At 39.1% G+C, this 21,606-nt stretch overlaps 1 protein-coding gene across 2 annotated transcripts in view; it reads left to right on the top strand.

The window, feature by feature from the left end:
* The first annotated feature begins 1 nt into the window (after position 1).
* LOC136269175 (MMS19 nucleotide excision repair protein homolog) overlaps positions 2-21,606 on the top strand; it is a 72,131-nt gene continuing 50,526 nt past the window's right edge. Inside the window, exons 1-32 of one of the 2 annotated variants that reach the window (XM_066064665.1) lie at positions 2-121; positions 189-237; positions 282-385; positions 430-515; positions 2,054-2,128; positions 2,182-2,251; positions 2,688-2,749; positions 3,244-3,307; positions 3,353-3,414; positions 5,397-5,483; positions 5,536-5,610; positions 5,660-5,734; positions 5,957-6,046; positions 6,092-6,134; positions 6,186-6,263; positions 6,314-6,384; positions 6,922-7,161; positions 8,241-8,302; positions 8,354-8,451; positions 8,503-8,920; positions 10,338-10,431; positions 10,936-11,007; positions 11,058-11,184; positions 11,896-12,002; positions 12,282-12,338; positions 12,389-12,505; positions 12,556-12,628; positions 19,060-19,142; positions 19,197-19,364; positions 19,421-19,480; positions 21,253-21,353; positions 21,404-21,450. In XM_066064665.1, the coding sequence (XP_065920737.1) occupies positions 7-121; positions 189-237; positions 282-385; positions 430-515; positions 2,054-2,128; positions 2,182-2,251; positions 2,688-2,749; positions 3,244-3,307; positions 3,353-3,414; positions 5,397-5,483; positions 5,536-5,610; positions 5,660-5,734; positions 5,957-6,046; positions 6,092-6,134; positions 6,186-6,263; positions 6,314-6,384; positions 6,922-7,161; positions 8,241-8,302; positions 8,354-8,451; positions 8,503-8,920; positions 10,338-10,431; positions 10,936-11,007; positions 11,058-11,184; positions 11,896-12,002; positions 12,282-12,338; positions 12,389-12,505; positions 12,556-12,628; positions 19,060-19,142; positions 19,197-19,364; positions 19,421-19,480; positions 21,253-21,353; positions 21,404-21,425 (3,105 nt within the window). In that variant the 5' untranslated portion in view covers positions 2-6 and the 3' untranslated portion in view covers positions 21,426-21,450. Of the gene's footprint in view, positions 122-188; positions 238-281; positions 386-429; positions 516-2,053; positions 2,129-2,181; positions 2,252-2,687; positions 2,750-3,243; positions 3,308-3,352; positions 3,415-5,396; positions 5,484-5,535; positions 5,611-5,659; positions 5,735-5,956; positions 6,047-6,091; positions 6,135-6,185; positions 6,264-6,313; positions 6,385-6,921; positions 7,162-8,240; positions 8,303-8,353; positions 8,452-8,502; positions 8,921-10,337; positions 10,432-10,935; positions 11,008-11,057; positions 11,185-11,895; positions 12,003-12,281; positions 12,339-12,388; positions 12,506-12,555; positions 12,629-19,059; positions 19,143-19,196; positions 19,365-19,420; positions 19,481-21,252; positions 21,354-21,403; positions 21,497-21,606 lie in introns of those variants that run through there. The other variant, XM_066064663.1, reaches the window with a different exon arrangement.

The raw sequence follows: 21,606 nt of genomic DNA, 5'->3' as shown, positions 1-21,606 counted from the left end.
CGTGATATGGATGACCACGCCTATTCATGCATGGAGTCGCACGTGGAGCACGTAAGCAGTCAATGTCAGGAATACGTGATTGGTGGATCTGATAGAGAACCAGTTAAGATACTAGCTAAAGGTATAACACATGGAGGGGAATTGCTGATTGGTAGTAAATAGAATAACGTGACGTCATTGTTTCGTAGGTATCCGGAGCGGACAATATGATCTTCACAAATTAGTGGTGGCACTGGGGTTGGTGTGTTGTGGGTGTGACATGATTTATGTGTTGCTTGTAGGCCATACCTCACAAGCACAGACGAGGCAACAAGGTCACGATCAACAAGATTGTTATCTGAAGTGTTGGGACAACTGCCAGAATACAAACTAACTGACGGAGAAGGTATGGTAGTCATTGTAAGAGTGTTGTATTATTGGTTTGTGTAGTGCAACATTTAGTGACATTTTACTGTGACCGATTAAAGGACAAGGTGTCTGTGATACCTCAAGTGTTGTTAGGACTACAAGTAATGGTGAGTGAGTCACATTCAGGGGCTTTTGCTAATCTTTTGTGTTTTCTCCGACTATTAGTCTCACCAGCCAGCCTGTATTTTCTTTTGTCTTTAATTGGTCTTCTCTGACCAAATGGCAAAAGCAAAAAGTACAGGCTAGCTGGCAAGACTATTTGACTATATGATTTGTCTGGTTATGTGGTACATGTCAATGTTACATCCCATATGAGACTTGTCTGTTTATTATAACAATCGTAGCTACAACATTACTTGCTGCCTAACCATAATTGAATCTTTCAGGCATGCATATATAACAAATCCAGTGATTCCACTCGTATTGGCATTAAGGCTATGAGCCTTAATGGAAGTGCTACATATATGATTTGTCTGGTTATGTGGTACATGTCAATGTTACATCCCATATGAGGTTAAGGATATTGCACAGGTAATGTACATGCATTGAAGCATAAGCACATATTTGTTGATTATTCCTGAGCAAGAGGTAGGGTATTTGTCAGATGCGTAGTTATACTTCTACGTGACTTGAGATGGTGGGGTTATAGCATTGACAGGTGCATTAATGGTTTGTGACCTGTGAATATTGTGCTTTCTACTAATAAACCTTACTCAAAAGTCTGCTTCATAAACTATCCATGCAATTTTCATGTAATGTATATGTATTTTATAATCATGCATAGAATGTGTAAGAGACAACTTCTAAATGTAGACCACTCACGAGCCTCAGAATTGCTCATGTCCCTGAGCCAGAAAGAATTTTTTTACAAACTTCAAAAGAATACACAACATTTTTTTAAAAGCCACTAGCTAAGCTCTTGTTTTAATATATTTTAGACCTCAACACTCATTAGGACTACTTTATTTTTTATTTATTAAGGCTTTACAGCACAAGTACTGAAGGTCTGTAGGACTGGTCCTACAGCCTGTTTAAAGATGTTAAGTATGTTTGAAAAGTTGCAACAAGGAGAGAGAAAAAATCCATGACTGGACCTGGGCAACCTCAATCCTGCGGCCATCCGATTTACGCTGAAATGCTTACAGGAGTCTGCCAGGTGATCAGGATCTATAATGTACATAACCTGGGCATAAGATATGCAATATAGCATGCAATAATGACATTACTAACCACTGGTACTTTTGAGTAAACATCCATTGGAAAAATCGTACAAGACTGCTCAACTATACTCTGCCATGCTATTACAGTTAAACTATGTATTGACACCTTTGGACCAATCAAGTGTCCAGATTATAAAGGTGTCCTGGTTTCCAGGTTAGTTTACATGCTAAGGGATACTTTGGGACCGTTACCAGGTGTCCAGTGTTCCACACTAACAAGTTCCACTGTAATGATGTTGTGACAACTGAAAGCAACATCCCTTTCAGTTTCCATGAAACCTTTCTATTATGGCCACATTTGGGACAAGATGACCTGATCAAGCAGGTGGCTGCATTAGGCAGGCCTCTTTGTACTTAAAATATACATTTGAATTTTTACAGCGTCCAGTTTACTACACAGTGACCTGTGTCTCATGTTCCAATAGATAACATACCAGTCACTTACAAGGGATCAGGTGATCCAGATATCACAAGCCATCTTTAAGGAGCTCTATGTACAGGTTGGTTAGGTTGCCATGGTAGCTGTTTATATGGAGATGATGACATCACACAGTCACTACCAGCAATGGACAGAAAGATGGTGTTCATGATATTGTCATCATTTCTTACTTGTCATATGGAAGGTGACGAAATATAACAAGTGTTCTCCTCTGTGCTTGCTAGTTTAACATCCTGGTGTACAGTGTATATTATTGCAAACCTGTCCAACTATTGTCAGAGGTATCTCCCCTCACAAGCCAGCTTTCTAGTGTCCCTATCGTATATGGGAGCATCAGCTTATTCAGCATTGTTACAATAATATACTGGTATAATGTGATTGGTTTCTTATGCTCCCTGGCTCATGTTAACAGCATCTCAAAAAGTACCTGCCTTTTGCTGCATCTACCAGTAAAATTGATCAATACCAGGTGTTACATATACTGGTATGTGTGTTGGCTGCAAGTCACACTTGCTATTGGGCCCAATACAGTGTACAGCCAGTTCTGGCCACCTGCTTAGTGAGTTTTTGGGGAGTGAGGCAGGTGCTAATATATGGTAATCACATGATCAACATTACAGCCATGAAGACCGTTGGTGCAGACTTTGTGTTTGGCTACATCCAAGCCATTGATGGAGAGAAGGTACACAGTGTGTGGTGTGTGCATGTGTGACACTATAGTGTTACATACGTGCTACTGACTGAGGTCTGTTTAGTGTGTAGAGTAGTGCTATGTGATAGGTTTTCAATGTGATATCAATACAATAATTAGTAAATATTGAAATTCGATTCAATATTGGATATTTATTAATCAAATGAGTATATGAATTCCATGGGTGGCCAATATCGTGCTCAATTTATACAGTAAAACTACAAGTTAACAGTATATATTGTGCAAAACTGAACTTCATAGGTTATGTGGTTATACATCAAATAGCTTTGGGGTAATTTTATTGCAACTTAGCTTGACAAACAGTAAATTATCAATTATGTGAAACTGGCAATTGTAGTGACAAGGCTTAATGCAGTATTACAAACTATTACATCATTTTTTTTTAAATGTCTCAGATTGACAGTAGAGTTCAGTTTTGCTGTAGAGCTCAGTTTTTTTTGTAGAGTATTGCTGTTATCCTCCAGGACCCAAGAAACTTACTGATCATCTTCAAGTCATCGTTACTAGTAATTCATTACCTGCCTATTGGTGAGGTGTTCATTACCATATGTGGTAGTATGACGTGTTGTCTAGATAACTTTGTGGAGGACATGTTTGAAGTGTCATCATGTTATTTCCCTATTGACTTTACTCCTGTAAGTTGTGCTGTTGTTTGTTAGGTTAAGACAGAATGTTTTCAGTTACTTAACCACTTTTTAATTTTATTTTTAATGTTTTTATCCTATGATATCATCATTTTGTCATTCATTTTGTTACTTTTATATGTAGTGATGCTAAATACCATCTGTCGGTTTGCTGTCAAAAAATCACACACCACACACATGCAAACACACATACACACACTACACGCACAAAAGCAAAGCAAAATGTTTGGCTGCCTTGTATGCACTGTCATGCCTACCCAATGAAAAACTATGTAACCTGTGCACTACTCACGTAGCATGAGTCAGTCACGGCTATACCTCACTGTACGGGAGACTATACCATGTCCCATGGATCAAGGTATGGCCACCCAAAGTCACTCACCTGTTATGTGAAATATGGACATTTGGCATTTGCTCTTCTAGTTACCAACAGGTATGTACTCATTTGCAGCTAATAGTCTAAAGCAATCTGAATAAAGTTTCTAGCTCAAGGAGGCAACCAGCAGCAGCAGCTGGGGGAATCACTGAGCATTGAACTGGAACAATGCTACACACAGACATTTGACTTGATCTTCTGCTGCCAACACTGGTCACACAGCTAGGAGGAGCAATGAAGTAAATGTCATCTGTGCACTGCAAGTCCATCATGGCTAAGGAACCACTCTTGACATTTTGGGCAATGTACAGCACCATGTTGTTCATGATTTGGCTTTGATCTCTGTTCTTAACTTTGTCATATGACTAATATTGTCGACCATCACTAGAAGTATTGCCTCCTTATACCAAGTAGCCTCCTTTACTCCAATCCACTTTAAATCTTTGTGGATAAGATTACAGCAGCATTACGTGGACCACCTGGGGGGGGATTTCTTAGGTGACTACCAAATAAAATACATTTTGGCAAACAGTGGTCTGGCATGCATGCCAAGTTGACCAAGCCATTCCAGTCGTCTTCATGCAGTCATCTCCACTACAGAGTAATTGTCGTTTTTCTGCCTACGGGTAATCCCAAGGATCATACATGTGCACCTATGGTGGAACACATCAAGTGTGTTGAGGTGCCTTCATAAGGGAGTCCAACTTTCACAACCATGCAAAAGCATGAACATGCAGTTAACAGAGCTCTAAGAACATGGATAAATATCTAACTGTTACACAGACACAACATACACACAACACACACAGACTAAACCATGAAATGTTATTGTGCTTTAGACAGTCTGTATGTCTACACTCTATAGGTATTTATTTAATATGAATAAAAATAAATTATGGGCTTTTGTTCATGACATATTTCATTGCTGACATAAAATATATTTATACATGACCATTGCACATACTGTATTCATGATATTGTGAACCATATATGTTAACTATTAATATTTCTATTTTATCTGTCATAAACAACTTGGCTAAATGGCCTGTATCCCCCCACATTGAGGCTATTTGCAATAAAGCATCACTTAATGTTAATTCTCTTATGCAAGACTATGTAATGGTTGTTTCTAAGAATATGGTCGATGTGTTAACATTTTGGTAGCCTTTCAGTTTCTCTGCTATGAAGTGTTCATTGTACAATATCGTGTTCATAAAATATTTGACAGCATATTGTGTCAGAGGTATCCCATGCAGTGAAGCATCTTTTAATTTAGTGGATTCCAAAATAATATGTGCATAATAAAATTATAGCAAGGACAAAGATTTTGCCTTCTTCTATTTATAGTAGCTCTGAAAGAACAAACTATATTTGTTGCTGTACAAAATTAGGCAGAAGTTTCTTGGTACACTTTTAAGGTAGCAGATATTTCAATTTTGAGAATGTGCCATTCTCTTCTTTGGAAGTTAGGTACTGAACTTCATTAATAGGGCCAAGAATATACGTAAATGGTGGAGCAATTCTTGACCTTTACTTTTGGAACCTATATACACTTGACATGGTGCAAGTGTATAATCACTTCACTTAATCCCTACAGCCTCCAAATGATCCCCACCACATTAAGAGGGATGACCTGGTATTAGCCCTGAGGGGTGTACTCTGTGCCACACCACTGTTTGCTGAGGTACAATTACATGTACCATGATGATGATGATGTCACAGACACATTCGTATAGTTATGCATACCATTGCTAATGGAGAAGCTATCATCAGATGTTATCAGTGCTAAGGTGGATTCTCTGTTGACATTGGTGGGTGTGTAGTGATGTGGCCAATTATATTACAGTATCTATATTACAGGCAGCATCCACTGAGACGTATAGACAAGCCATGCAAGGCCAGCTGGAGCAGTTGTGGTCTAGCATTAGTAGAGAGGTAGGAGTTCCCTAGCCTTATTTCCTTAGGAATTTGGGGATTTTTTCTGTGTTTCTTGGAAACTGATATTAACAGCTGTTAATGGAATTGTTATGTGTGGCTTCTTGCCAGGGTGGTTTTGTTATCCACAGATTTCTTTGTATGCTCAGGTTGTGCATGTCTTGATATTGGAATGTACTATCCTTTAATGGTTTCATGTTTCTACTGTTACCATGGTGACAGGTATACCAGTCTGTGAATGAGGCGGTAGAGGGGGCATGTCATGAGGCAGTTAAAAGCATTACCAGATCCCTATCCACTGTGGTTACCAAGGTGATGTGATGCCATGATTTCATGCTAGTTAGTATCCCATAATAGAGTGGGAATGGTCTGCACAAGTGGATGGGACTGATCTTGCAAGGTAAGGAGTTTTGCTATAACATTTTAAAGTGATCACATGATCTTGTTATAGACACACAAAGACACTTGTCAGATATCAAGTTGTTGTCTCTTACAACCGACCTGTTGTATTGTGTTGCTGAGGGATCAGGTGATGTCATCTGATCTTGTGGTACTGGTACATCACATGATCCACTACAGAGTTAGCTTGTCATCAAATAATGGAGGTGGTCATCCCATTACTACTGAAACAATACAAGTCACATCATCAAGTGAGGAATAGTGGCTGGTATAATCCATAAAACCTGTCTTTAAAAATTGGTGTTTAAAAATGAATGCCTGAACTATTAGCATGAAAAAATATTTAAGTGAGTAATGTGCTGTGAGTAATATTTCCTTTTTCTGACACAGTTCAAAGAAGAGTAGATAAGGGAGGCTTTTGTAGCATCAATACATTAAAAACTGTGTTCTTCATGAATTCAGCTACTATCCAAAATTCTAGCACTTTTATACAAGTACTGTCCCACTAAATGGACCTGTGAAAAGCTAGGCCTGGAGTCAAGTGTTCAGTAAGCTGAATGCAGAACAAATTCCAGATCCTGTGGTGACTTGATCCTCCAGCGAAATGCAGTCTAGACTTGTGTCAAGGTAGCCTCAAAAGCTGGGATCCAGCATGTACAAGATAAAAATCTTTGGCAAACAAACATTGGCAAAGAATTTTAGCACTTAAGTTGCTGGTATCAATCATATTCTAGGGTTTAGTTGTATCATAGCATAGAGATGTATTCGGTGTGATTGTTGTCATGTAGGTCAGTGAGAAGATACCAGTACTTGAATCATTGTTAAAATTCTTGAGAGTGTCCCAGTGTTTGTTCCCAGCCAGTGACACAACCGGTGACACAGTTACTATACCGCTGGTTACACACAGAGATGATATACTAGCACTACTCTTGTCATCAGCAGCAGACGCCCACTCATCATTAAGAGCTGCTGCCATAACTGGTCTAGTGGGGTTGTTATCTCTTACTGGACTGTTGTCAAGTGATCAGGTGAGCTCATGTGACCTGTATTCCAGATGAAATGTGATACAGTAATTAAACCATCCATTGAAATAATTATTAGCAAACTTTTAGTTGGGCAGCCGGTTTTCAGTGCACCTCTAGTAAACTGTAGACATGAGGTGTGTAGCTGACCCTGGAAATCTCTGATGTGGTGAAGTGTATCATAACAATAAATGGCTTCTGAACAACAAATCTTCCAGTTTGTGGTTACAGTGTAGATTGGTAGCAATCTTTCCAGAGCAAGACAAGACATTGGTCATCTCAATACCTGAGATTGTGTTTACACAAGTCAGTTGCCATATAGGAAAAAAATGATGATGGTCAAAGATGGCTCAAACCCACACGCTCAGATCTAATGTGCTTCATAAATCATAATCACTTTGTTCTCACACGCTTTCCAACCTTGTAACCACGTAACCTAACCCATTTATACCTTCCCTAAAATTATCTGTAACAACTCGGCCACATAAGCCTTCATCATAACTCAGTAATTATCCCAATGGTATCTTAGTTAGGTAATAGCTAAATATATTCGTTCAACCTCAAAAGATCAGCCTGAAAGTATTTTACTAGACACACTGCCACCTGTGTTGACTACTGAAATGTTATGCAATAATGAGCTCCTGCTATTCTCAGTATATTCCCCCTAACCACTTCAGGCAGTTTGTGGCAATTCTTGGAAATACTTTATTGGCTGCTTGTTTGGCTGAAATTGATAGTTGCAGTTGCTGTTATAAAATAACTTTCTTCTTCAATGACTTAGTGTAAACATTGTCACTGTACACATCTTGGTCAACACCAGGGACTTAAGTGACTTAATAATTACTCAAATCAGTTTACCATGCCCATCATGGTCTGTTACTGATAATGCTATTATTATTATTATTGTGTTGTCAAAGTCCATACAGCAATGGCCGCTCTTATTTGGGAAAAGCAAGGTCTTGCTAAACTTATATATAACATCTTTAAACAGGCTGTGGGATCAGGTGTCTTACAGACCTTCAGCACTTGTGCTATAAAGCCTTAATAAATAATTCACATATTAAGTGGATCACATGATCTCACAGGTGACATTGTGTGGAGATCATATGATCCAGCTGGCCCTGTGTGACCTAGAGGACAAACTCAGGTTGGCATAGCAACAAGGAACGTGGTCAATATAAGAATATATTCACTACAGGAAAGAGAGCTCCTTGGCTCTGGCATTTGTTAGTGAACATTATCCAATGGTATTCAAGGACAGTATGTTGCCATCTCTACTGGATAAAATTAGAAATGGTATCTATGGTGAATATTCTTAATGATTAAGTACATGTAGAATCTCAACAGATCAAATGGAAGTTGATGATGATGATCATCTTGATAATCATCTTGATCGTGTTGATCAGAGCAGATTATTACATGTACTGTGTGTTGTGTCTGGTAATCATAAGATAGCCAGCTTCACGTTACCATGGCTACTAGACCACCTAAAGTCACTATCAACAAGTGCATACAATGAGGAGACACTTGCTGTGACAGTTAGAGTAGTGGAGTGTGCTCGAATGATTGCAGAACATCTCTCTGTGTTATGTGATGATAGTGATAATGTCGATTACTTTAAAGTGTTCTTGTCAGACCTGTTGACATTGTTCATTGATCCTACCCTTGATGGAGAGCATATCATTGATCCTCATGTACTGACTGATGGTACAGTGTTGGGACATGTTGCCACGTTATTGAGGGTGTGTATACAAGGAACTAGTAGGTATGATAATGTGTGTATAGTGTACTATAATGCGTGTGTTGTGTTTGTGTGTGTGCGTGCGTACGTGTGTGTGTGTGTGTGTGTGTTCTAGGTTCAATGCCCTGTTACGCCAATTTGGTGTTGTTGTTTTCTTGATCAAGAAACTTTACTCACATTATTCCAGTCTACCCAGCTGTATATTGGGGACCTGTCATCTCAGGAATCAGCCCAACCCAACTGTAACATCAATGGGTACCTGGTGTTTACTGGGAAAGCAAATGCCCAAGCTTAGTGGTGATGGGGTTGTTGTGGAACTTTCCACCTTCCTTGGGGTTCACTCACTTGACCTAATTGAAAGGCTTGTAATTTGGTTACCCAGCACCCCTTGGTTAAATCATAAATAATGTATGTCATATGGATAGGAAACACCCGTATTATTTACATAGTGACGTCATGGGCCATCCTCGTTTTGCTGCACGTAAACTTTATGGCTGTGACAGGTGGAAGATTTCGCTATTCTTGTAACCAGCAAACTAGTGCTTGTTGTTTACAGCTGGGTTAGTTCCCACCTACACTAATTGGAGGCTGGACTGGGTAGGGACGCTGGAGAGTAAACAACAGCGTAAGGTTCAAAGGTGAAATATGGTGTTTCAATACGGTTGTGCAAATTTCCTAAAGGAACAGAAAATGCAGTGTTGTTTCTTTGCTGCTGTTTACACCACTTGTAGCAGGTAGAGTGTAGTAGGCTAGCTAGATATTCACTGCTTCGCTGTATATTTCCACTGTTTTGACAAAACTTAAAAAAAAAAAAACAGGTACTACTTTGTGCAATTGTTTAGCTCAAGCTGAGCGGTACTGTAGCATAAAATTTATTTCAATGTATCACACATTTCTTTGGTTGTGTAAATGCAGTAACAAGAAGTTGGCTAATAGTACTGCTACTAAAATATTAGCTGGTGCGTACCTGCCATTGTCACCTGTCGCAAGCAATATTTTTCCCAATGTCCACAGACACGCTGTGTTCTTGTTCAGTACACAACGCAATGCAATAAACAATGTAAAAGGAATATCCATGCCTTCAAACTGGCCTTCAAACAAGCCAGAGAAAGCCAAACAACCACTCAGTACATTTCCTAATGTGTTAGCGCACCGTAACTAGGATAGGAAAATAATTTAACAGGCATTTCCTATCCATTAGGAACGCATACATTATCTATGGTTAAATGGGTGGACTTTTCTTGTGGATGGATGAAGATCTCTGGACAGGCAGTCAAGAACAGACCTTCAGCACTTGTGCTGAATAATAAAAAATTTTAAAATTTAAAAAAAAGTGCGTGTGTGTGTTTGTACATGCATGCATGCGTCTGTCCATCCATGCCATGCATGTCTGTATATTGTGTATGTGAGGTGTTGACTACCTTGACTTGTTGTCTCCTAGCAAGATGAAGGTGTTTATGATAAAGGTGACTAAACGTACCATGTGGACACTGATAGGGACATCTTCAGATACACCATCATTTAATCCTTTTGATGTTAGTTATCTCGCATGTTGTCATTTGATGGTAACCAAGTACTGTCAGTAATAATAGTTTTAGCACACTAGCTGTCAGATTAAAATAGATACTACAGTATGCCAGTGTCAGGACTACTGTGACATTGGGGCAATCAAAGTATAGTCTTGTGTAGCCACTTTGTTTTTCTTTTGTGTTGTTTGTGTTGGGGTCCTACCCCAACACAAAAGGAAAAAAAAAGCAGTCTGGCCATGCGAGACTAACCAGAGTAGCTGCCTAAGCAAAACAAAATACTTGGAGCTTTAAGAGAGCACAAATACTCTAATAGAGCAGTCACATTACCCTTAACTTTTCAATACAGCAGTCATCTGTGCCTCACCTCTTAGAATATTTTGGCTATGTCCTTGGATACAACTACTTATAATTTAAATGCATGTGAATCATTTGTAAAATTTTTAATTATTTAGTTTAATTAATCACAGCAATGTTTGTGTGTATGTGAGTTGTATTGTCATCTTACTACAGCCTCACAGTCCATGGCAACAGACACAGCTGGTTTCACTACTCACAGCAACCCTGTCATCCTTTGAAACAACAGTTAGTGATGACATCATTGATGTATTACATCATTCTCAATCATGTCATAGGATGTAGTGAAGTACTTGAACCAACAAATGGTCACTCTACGGAACTTGGCCTGCCACACCCATCACCAACCAACTTGTGTACATGCCTCAAAACTCTATGCCAGTATCATCAACAAATTACCGGAAGGTTAAGTTGTGCGCATGTCTGTGTGTGTGTGTGTCGGTGTGTCTGTGTCAATGTGTGTGTGTGTGTGTCTATGTGTGTGTCTGTCTGTTTACACGTGATGCAGCATAGCCAAGTGGTTAGGGCGTCTTCCTGGTGATCAAAAGGCCCCAGGTTCAATTCCCAGTTTCACCATTTTGGTGTTGTTGTTTCCTTGAACAAGAAACTTTACTCACATTGCTCCAGGCTACCCAGCTGTTAATGGGGACCTGGTGTCACTGGGGAAGCAGCCCACTCGGCTGTAACATCAATGGGTACCTAGTATTAAGTGGGGGAGTAAATTCCCAACTGTCCTTGTCTCACTTAGCAGTGTTGAGGTCATTGTGGAACTCCAAAGTTCCACAACCTCTCTCCATGAGATCTGAACAGTCCTCCTACGGTAACACGTGTGTGTGTGTGTGTGTGTGTGTGTGTGTGTGTGTGTGTGTGTGTGTGTGTGTGTGTGTGTGTGTGTGTGTGTGTGTGTGTGTGTGTGTGTGTGTGTGTGTGTGTGTGTGTGTGGCAGCTGTAATGGAATAAACACATGATGATGAGATGGTTTATCTTTTCATTAGTCTTTGCCACACTGTAACTCTCTCAACATCTTTTCTAGAGCTAACCAATTTTTTGAATAATATTCAGTACCACGAATAGTAAGGTTTACTTAGTTATCATTTCATTATATTGTTCCAACAGGTGATGATATGACCTACTGTATCAATAGTGACTTGGACTATGTGTGGACTAGTTGTATGGAGGATGACATGTCTGATAAGATCAAAGCTGTCACCTGGTGGATATGGGTATGTGTACACCTCTAATAGACCTAACCACTCTAATAGAACAATAGAGTATGGATTCATTGTCACTATTCATAATCAGGTTTCAGCATTTTTCCCCTGCTTATAATCCCTCCCCAGATTGGAATGCCCATAGTTCTAGTTGTATATCAGATTTTAACAAAGACTTTTGTAAATCTTCAAATTGGAAATTTGTTATACTTGCTATAATTTTGTAGTGACACACACATACAGTGCATTCCTCTGCTACGTAGTTGGACTCATGATAACTTGTTGCTGCAGGTTACTAAGGCTCTGGTGATCCGGTCACACCCACTAAGGAAGACAGCTACCATGAAGGTAATTATAGGTTTGCACTATGTAGAACTATTAACCACCACACCCCCTAGTTACTGTCAACATTCACCACATCAGAGTCGGTTGCTAAGGTGGCATCAGATGGGCTATACATCATATTGAATGATGTTCCTGATGTGTTGAACAGCAAATGTAATGCTATTGTTAAGGTGGGTATTCCCCTAGCTCATGTAATGATGTAATTACTACACTATACTAGTTGATGTACAGACAACAATTCTTTGTGGAGACACTACCGGTCTTAGTGGAGCAACTGAATGATACACAAAATGGTGAGCATAATAATAAATAAAGCCATTCTGACCTATACTTGTTCTACTGGTTAATCATCATGGCTTTCAGTATAAAAAGCCAAGTGGTTGCTATGCACTATGTATATAGTAGTAAGACTAGTAGTAATTAGATTGTTGTATAAGGAATACCTCAACTGGGATCCATCACATTATTCACTCAATTCAGTCATCTTGCAAGAACTTGCAGGATATTGCAAGACTGTTCTTGCGTGAAGAAGTTTCACTCTTGCAAGGCTCTTGTAAAGAGTCTGCCAGCCGTATGTAAATTTAAGCCATAGTATATTCCCATTAAACTTCATCTTGTTGTCCACACAATTTTATATATTTATGTTACATGTGGTTGTCATTTTAACTATAAGAATTGCAACAGTTATGTGACAAACAGCAGGTCGATATCATGTAAATCCAGAGGATGTTGGAAGTGTGCATGTAAGCCAGATAGGTTTGTTACTGCAGTTGTCTTGTGCAGCTGTGCGAATTTATTGTTATACCACTTTAGCTGCTGCATACTTCATTCGTAGATTAAAAACAAGGTGCCATTAGGCTTCTCTTGATGAGTTTAACAAATGAAGCATGTGGATTATTCTGCAATTGCTTTATTGAAAAGTTATGGTGATATTTGCTGTTTGTCTTGGCCTTCCTCCCTTCTTGATGAACTCTCAGTGTGCAAAAGTGATAGCAATAATTTCTTTTCAACATAGTAGTGTATTATATCTAGTGATACTTCACTGATTCAGAGGAGGAATCAACAAACTCGACTAAACCGGGGACTAGATTTTGAAATCGTAAGATTTCAAGTGAAATTTTAAGATTCCATAATATCTAATATCTAATCCATATTTTACTAGCAATCTACAGGCCAGGCTTCTTGCTCGCTTCTTACTGGTTGCTCAGATTTAGACTAGAAGCTTCTTGGCTCTCTAGCCTTTACAGATCATGTGGTCAATCAGAAACCATGTATATGGTGAATAGAGTGTGAATGCCTAACGGGACTAAGGCATGTAAGGTTCACGTGTTGTCCGAGGTGACATGTTGTCCTGGTTTGTTTTTTAACTGTACATTGCTAATCGAGGTGATAATCGTGGTCCTACTTTAGAAAACAAGACAAAGCAGCAAAGCTGATCCATGTGTACTTGGCATTCAGTACAGATCTGGAGATAGTACATCCATGCATATGTTTATTCCTAGAGGGATTGCACAATAGCGTTTCATTCATTTTTATTTTTGGTTTTTAATCAGCACCCTCGTCATGTGTGTACTTTGGCAGCCCACATTTTTTGCCATTATTAGCTTACTGTTGGCTATCTGATCATAGATAATACACGTAATAAAGGATTGGCAACACGCCTATTAAACCTGTAGTGACGTCACATACAATCCTCGTTATGGTACGTCATCCAGTTAACGCGCCCTCTCACCTGTTACTAAACGCACTAGGCCGCTTCGTTCCTTGTGCCGTAGCAGAGTACTACTCAGTAAAGACGTAAAGCTTAGTTCAAATAAACGTACAACTACTAAGGTGAGTATCTGATGTAATAAAATAGTGAAACACACTGTCATTTTTAACCCAGCGCAAGATAAGGCCCACTGCTTCATGGATTTTCTCAGTTTTGGAGTTTTAACAAGGACACTAAAGTGCTTTTTTCCGAACAATGTATAAAGAATTAATTGTAACTGTTAACAGAGTGGAATGCTTTGTTTTGTGTAGGCGTACCACTTACCAAACTATGGTTTGAAGCTGTTTCATTGTGCTGGGTTTTGGAGTTTTATCGTGGTACCATGTGGAGAAGCATCAAGTTACTATTCAGCACAAGAGAGCTTAATGTTATGGTGGTGGAACGCAAATATGCACAAGCTCAAATTCAGATGTGGCGTTAGCCATCAAAGTATGTGAAAATGGGGTATAAAAGGTGTAGTGGAATGGAGCATATTATCAACATGAAGGAGCTGCTGGTAGTAAAGAGTAGTGTACCATGACTACAAGCTTAGACAGGAATAATGAACGTTTTTGTAAATGTAGCAGCTCACAACAAATACCATCCAGTAGATATCAAGTGACGTCCTTGTGTTTGTCACTAAAATACAGTCCCTTCAAGTGCTAGAAACTGATGTTGTGGACTAACGTCTAGCTAGACTCTGCTATATTATAATAATTGATATAAACAATGGAAACACATATACCAGTTATCTGAACTCCTAGGGACCATCTGCAGCTCAGATACCTGATAAATGAAGTTTTGTACAAAATCTCTAAACACATTTACAAAACATGAAAAAAAATCATTTAACTTCTCTAATAGAACACTCGCTACTCTAATAAAGCATTCAATGAATTCAAATATTCAGATCAGATACAACAGCAGCAAAATCACAACCCTAGGAGTCACAAATGACATGGGACTCTCACACACAATCTCAGAAAGAAAATCTTAAAAATTCTGAACTCTGAAATCACATATAAAATCAGTTATTTTTGTTTCTGTTCTTGATTATAAGAACCATATGTGACGGACACATCCTTTGAGGTTTCCAGGATGGCTTAGAGTTAGCTAGATAATTGACTGATGGATGCTCCATTAATTGATTTGTGCAAAGCACACCTGCATCTCCATTGAGGTTCCTGAGGTCCTGTCGGCTACTCATTTCATGCAATAGTAGCAATGAAATGATCCTAGTAAACACCTAGATAAAGATATATATTATTGAAATTCTAATCAAATGCTTGAAATCCCTAAACATTACACAATTTAGGGATGTTGGTCGAGAGGTATTGATCAAAGTTCAGAAATTTGTCGATTATTTTTTTCGGATACTTTCCACATACCTAAAACAACAGCCATCACAAGATCTACCATGGTTTCTGGAGTAAATATGGCCCCTTGGTATGGTTTCCTACAAACAATTAGCCCCAGGTATAAAAGTAGATTTTCTGAAATATCACCATTGAAACTTGCTGCAATTTTGATAGCCAAATTTCAAGGATTTTCTGAGTGACCGACCCCTGGCATTCCCACACAATACAACACATACCATGGCCTAATGAAACAACAAATCACATGTGAACGTGACGAAAATAGAATAGAGTGTTGAACTCTTGTCCTCCACACACACACACACACACACACACACACACACACACACACACACACACACACACACACACACACACACACACACACACACACACACACACACACACACACACACACACACACACACACACACACACACACACACAGAGCCTAAGCCAGAAGCTGTGTGAAACAATTATTGCCACCCAGCAAACCAACACTGAGATGCCTGTGTACCACTCAGGCACTAGAATCTTGGAATCCTCCTGGTGGGACAGGTCTAGTAATCCACAGGACTGTCCAGTTCTAGATCTCACAGGGAGAAGTCGCAGAACCCAAAGTTACACAATGACCACAAAGTTGAGACAAGGACAGTGAGGCAGCATAGCCAAGTGGCTAGAGCACTGGCCTGGTAATTGAAAGGTTCCAGGTTTGATTCCCAATTATGCCAATCTGGTGATTCCTTGAGCAACAAACTTTACTCGTATTGTTCCAGCTGTATACAGTTGGGGACCTGGTGAGCTGTCACAGCAACATCAGTGAGTACCTGGTGTTTACTGGGGAAACAAATGCCCAATATACACAATATCCATCAGTCCATTAAAAAAAACACATTGCCACTGGATACATAAGGTAGTATTGCTGCTGAAGCCCTATTACGAACAGCCAATCAGCTTAAACCCTGGTTTACATAGCCCATCCTTATTATGACCTACTGTAGCTGGCTACCAGGAGTGTATCGAATCTTTCATAGGATTTGATATTCCTGTGCCACGGTATATAAGACTCCAGCCCCACGACTCACCAAGTTGCTGCCAGCGCCCAAAATCCGCTAGTTGATAGCTCACTACAATCGATACTGGTTACGTGAGTAGTTCCTCTCTACTACTGGATAGCGAAATAAAAGCACTGGGAATGATAAAGCGGAGCATTCATTCATTCTGTGGGGTAGCCGTATTTATGATGATAGACGTGCATAAGTTACATAATAGGTCACGTGACCGTAACGAGGATTGTCTAATAGTTGCTATGCGCGTTGCCAATCCTTTATTACGTGTATTATCTATGATCTGATGAATGTACGTAGAAATGTGAATGAATGAATGTATTTGAAGCTTGTGAAGCAATTGTGGTGTACTGCTTTCATCACACCACAATTGTCCCGTAGGTGAGATTCTTAGGTAGCAGTTTCATAATATAATTGTGAATTTAGTGATACTCTGAGAGTTACCATCAGTGTGTCCATAAAATGGAAAGACTAATACTGACATAATTTTTATTTATTATACTTGTATTATCTTCTTTGTTCTTTAATGCTTCTGAGCAGTGTTGAGAAAGGTGTACAACATACTACAGGGTTGAAACCATCTGGGTTTGACACTTAATAGAATATCCATAATTCGTGAATTAGTTTGATAATATGGAAGTGTATTAACACGTTGTAGACTCCTGCAGCAACCCAGCTTCTTTCATGAACTGCACCCATTTATCAGTAAATGTGTTGCAGTTTGTACATAGGTATGCACAAATCCATGTCTGTTACTGTCTGCAGGTTTAGGTGGAGCCATGTGTACTAATCAACTGTTATTGTATGAGTCATTGTCTAGTCTTGCAGCAGGCCAACTTTTTGTGAACCACGCCCACTTTTTGTGAGCCATGCCCACTTTTCAAGATTATGTGATTCTGTCTGTAGGCAGCCATGCTAATCTAACTCTTGCTATTAGTAAGGTGTAATGTAAGCACAATGCCACACCCACTGATAGGAAATATGTTTTACTGTCTATTGACTTACATGGAACCACAGCCACTAATTAATTATAATACTGTTACTTGTTTACTTAATATGCTAGCAAAGCATCCAAAAAAAAAACGACATAGTGATTGGCTCATGCCTTGGTTTAAATTAACAGATTGCTATCCAGGTTAGTGGATCATCCAGGACATGAGCAGTAGTGACTGTGCTTAACACAGTGTAGAAGTGTTAATTTACACAATTACTGTTTACACATAATTGTGTTGATGTCACATGTCGTATGTCATTTGATGCAATGCACACGTCATATCACAAACTATCACCTTTTCTTTTAGTTGTTTACACTATTAGCTATATCACAGTTACAGCTATTTGTGTATTTTAGTGTAGTCACAATTGTGTAGCGCTGACTTTCCTGTAGTTTGCTGTCTGTAGTTAGCAGGAGTTGATGGCTTATAGCAGTCTGTTCCTTCTTTTCGTTCTTAGTGTTAGTAAGGCAGTAGCTCAAGAATACCCCAATGAGAACTCAAGAGCCAGTGGTATACCGGATCTCCAAGTCTCCACAGTATGGTACTGTATCATTGATGAATGCACCATTGCGATCTATGGACATCATCTACATCACCGATAGTGTTCTTGTGGTCACTCCAACAGGTAACCAAACGGCCATGGTCATTGTTAGGACCAATGAGAATTTTCCTTGTTTAGATGACGCTTTGAAAGCATTTCCGTTTTTTGTACCTACTACAATAAAGTTGGTGCTGAGCATAGTCAGTGATCGTATCATTGTCATGTATCTTGACATGCGCACTTCATTTGGCTTACTGATGGTGCTATATAATGGGGCTATAATCTTTCAATGTCTGTCAGCCATTGCTTTGTTATTCACAAACCTCTATTTGCGCACCGATTCACAGCTAACGTGCTATGCAATCCACTTTGTATTCATGCAAGGGCTAATGGTGCCTGAAGCATTTGCTACAATCATATTGGCTCACATTTCCTACATCATGTACTACAGCAACAAACTACTAGCAGAGCTACCAGTTATGAAAATGTTTAAGCATTACACCATCTTTGTTGCTAGCATCCTAGGTCTGTTCAGCTTCTTCATCATAATGTATGATATGGCTACTGGTAATAGTCGAAATGCCATCATACGTGGGTATTGCATTCCGCTGAATAAAATTTATACTACAACAGATATTGCACGGGTTTGTGTTGCTTTGAACAAGGCTATTCAGGTAATGCTATTTGCTACCTTCCTTGTGTCCCTCTGCCAGCACAAGAAAACTGGTACTACGGAAGTTGTGGCTGTAAATAAATTGCTCAACAAATTGCTTATCAGGGTTGGCATCATCATGGGAGCTGTCATTGGCATAAGCCAGTTTTTTTGGCTTTTGGTTATCATTTTCCATCTGTATTACCTCAACGCTATAGCTGCTAACTTTCTTTTAGTCATCCAGCAGTGCGTAATCTTGGCTGTATCCTACAAAAAGATGGTAAAATTGTGTGCTGCCAAAAAGTAATCAACAAAGACTGTATCTCAATAAGTCTTACAATATCATATTTTTCTCCTTCTCCAGCTCACAAGCAATATTACCTGAGGGCATTGTCTCATGTGATGCAGGCAGTACCCAAACAAGTGCTACTAGGGGAACTCCCATCAGTGAGAAACCACACCAATTGTTATTATACTATCTTTATGTATACTCCCCGACAGCTCCTCCCCCTACTAATAGGATCACTACAATGTCCCAATGAAGGTCTACAAGTGTCTACACTGGATGGGGTATATGCTCTAGTGTTTGATGCCCCGGATGTGATGGGTGTACATGTTCCAACACTTCTACCAAAACTACTGCACCTAGCGCAACACTCATCCGCTATGGTGAGGCACCGGATGTGACTAATAACCGAACCAAATGTATTGTGTGTAATGTACAGAGAGTGAGGATACCTGCCCTACAGTGCTTGGGATCACTAACTACACTACCAGTCCACCAGGTTAGTACTGAGTTCCAGGAATGGCTTAAATATTTAGCATGCCATCAGTAGCTAACCCATCAAATCACCCAGAAGATTGATGTAAACTACAGTTCTGTGGTATCGTTAAAAAAAACCTTTGTTCATTATATTTTAAGATAATACCTCGGTATTACTAAATATGGGTGTCCTGTGAATGGATACTGTAGTGTAAACACAAATAAATGCAAAAGTTTTAAGTGGCAATGCAAATAAAAAACATTTACACTCAATTACTGTAATGTAAATATTACTAGTCACAAAGTATCTTGCTACCAAAAAAAAAAATTTCTGACAAATTGATACAGTTGGATTTAGCAACTTTTACTGTTTGAAAGTCTTGCTGTACAATTCAATTACAAAGCTGAAGAGAAAGTTATAAAATTGGGAATAATGAATAGATTTTGGGAATAATAAAAGCATAATGATAACTTTTTTTTTGGAGAATTTGGAATAGCATTAATTATGAAAATTTTGAACATAATTCCCACAAGCCTATGTAGTTGAGGACACCTAAATAATCCAGACATTAGGATAACTGTTGTGGACTATACTTTGTACAGCTAGAGTCAACATTTTATCCACAAGATGTGTGGTGATCTTCATATTTGCATGCACATATATCAAGGATTTTTTGAACAGCTACAGGCAATTGTGGCTGAAAAAAAATTGGTTGCATCATTACTAGCTAGAGGTTGTTCATGAAACTTGTGACCACAAATATGAAGTGCTGTAGAATTGATTTTTTCGACTTAGAATATTAATTGTGACCCAGTCTGAGAAAACCGGTCTTATTGCCCATGTCAGCAGATTCGATTTTTCACCCAGGACACAAAGCTACATGAATAAACTATCTAATTCCACAATCAAAATCAGCTAGACTTGAGTGGTCTGGTTTTGCTGGCTGCTTTTCCCAAGCCTAGTGGTGATCCGTACGTGCGGTGTGGGGCCTTAATGGAGCTGGGGATGGCTGTATGTGGCTGTACAGCTCTGTGCTGTTGAATAAGTACCTCTGCTGTGAATTTCCTTTCATTTTAGCCAATTTTGAGACCTGAATGGCCCACAACTTGGCCTAATTCATCCCTACGTCTTCCTTTTCAATTTTTGAACAACATCTTGCCCGCCTTCCAGATACCCTGCCTCCCACCCCTTTTGGAGCTCGCCTGATACAGTCAACCTCAGTTTAAAAACTATCTAAAATGGCAGGAAACTTAGTTGTTGGTTACTTGTACAGTAGATGCTCTGGAAGGTAAGGAATTGGTGTAAAACACGTGAAATTTGGTACACATAGCTTCAACCATTGGCAAACTACAACACATTAAATATATAAAACCAGCGTTTCTCGATACTTTATATAGGCAATAAGACTGGGTCACAATTTGGTTCTGCTATATTTAGTGATACAAAAATACAATGCTATAGTGAGATCCAAAATCAAAACCGTGATACCAAAAACATGAATAGTAGTTAGTGGTTATACAAGGAATTAGGATGTTGTGGCATCAAATTAAAATAAACTGTATAAACTATTACACACCGATCGTTCTATTAGAGAAAGCAACTGCTCTATTAGAGTATCTTGATCTTCATTTATGTTTATGCCAATCATGCTCTAAAACTGCATCAGAATACTCAACTCTTTACCCCATCATTATTCCCAAAATTATTCAGGCATAATTCCTGCATCCGTACTCAAGTGTCCACATTAACAAGTTCCATGTTCATTTCATAACATGTTGGTATATATGTTACAGGTGTACCCATACAAGAATGAAGTGATCCAAGGATTGGAGTCATGTTTAGATGATAACAAGAGACTGGTACGAAAGGAGGCAGTAAAGAGCAGATCAAGCTGGTGAGGTAGACATCGTGGGCTAGTTCACTTCACCACTGTTACTGTTGTAGGTTCCTGCTGGGAGCTACATGACCTGGACTACTTACTACTGCCAATATTTGTTGTAATTTTTAAAATTTATCTGAAATCCATAAATATGAAAATTGCAGCTAGTCAAATAGTATGGTAGGCAGCTTTTTTTGCAATTAACACTATGAAAGTTTTACTTGTGAATTGCTGGCTATTTACACCATTTGCATTCAGAGTACTAGTG

This window comes from Dysidea avara, chromosome 10 (genome assembly GCF_963678975.1).
Source record: "Dysidea avara chromosome 10, odDysAvar1.4, whole genome shotgun sequence".
Classification (NCBI taxonomy): Eukaryota; Metazoa; Porifera; class Demospongiae; order Dictyoceratida; family Dysideidae; genus Dysidea; species Dysidea avara.
The sequence above is the reverse complement of the archived record's forward strand: the minus strand, read 5'-3'. Positions and strand labels throughout refer to the sequence as shown.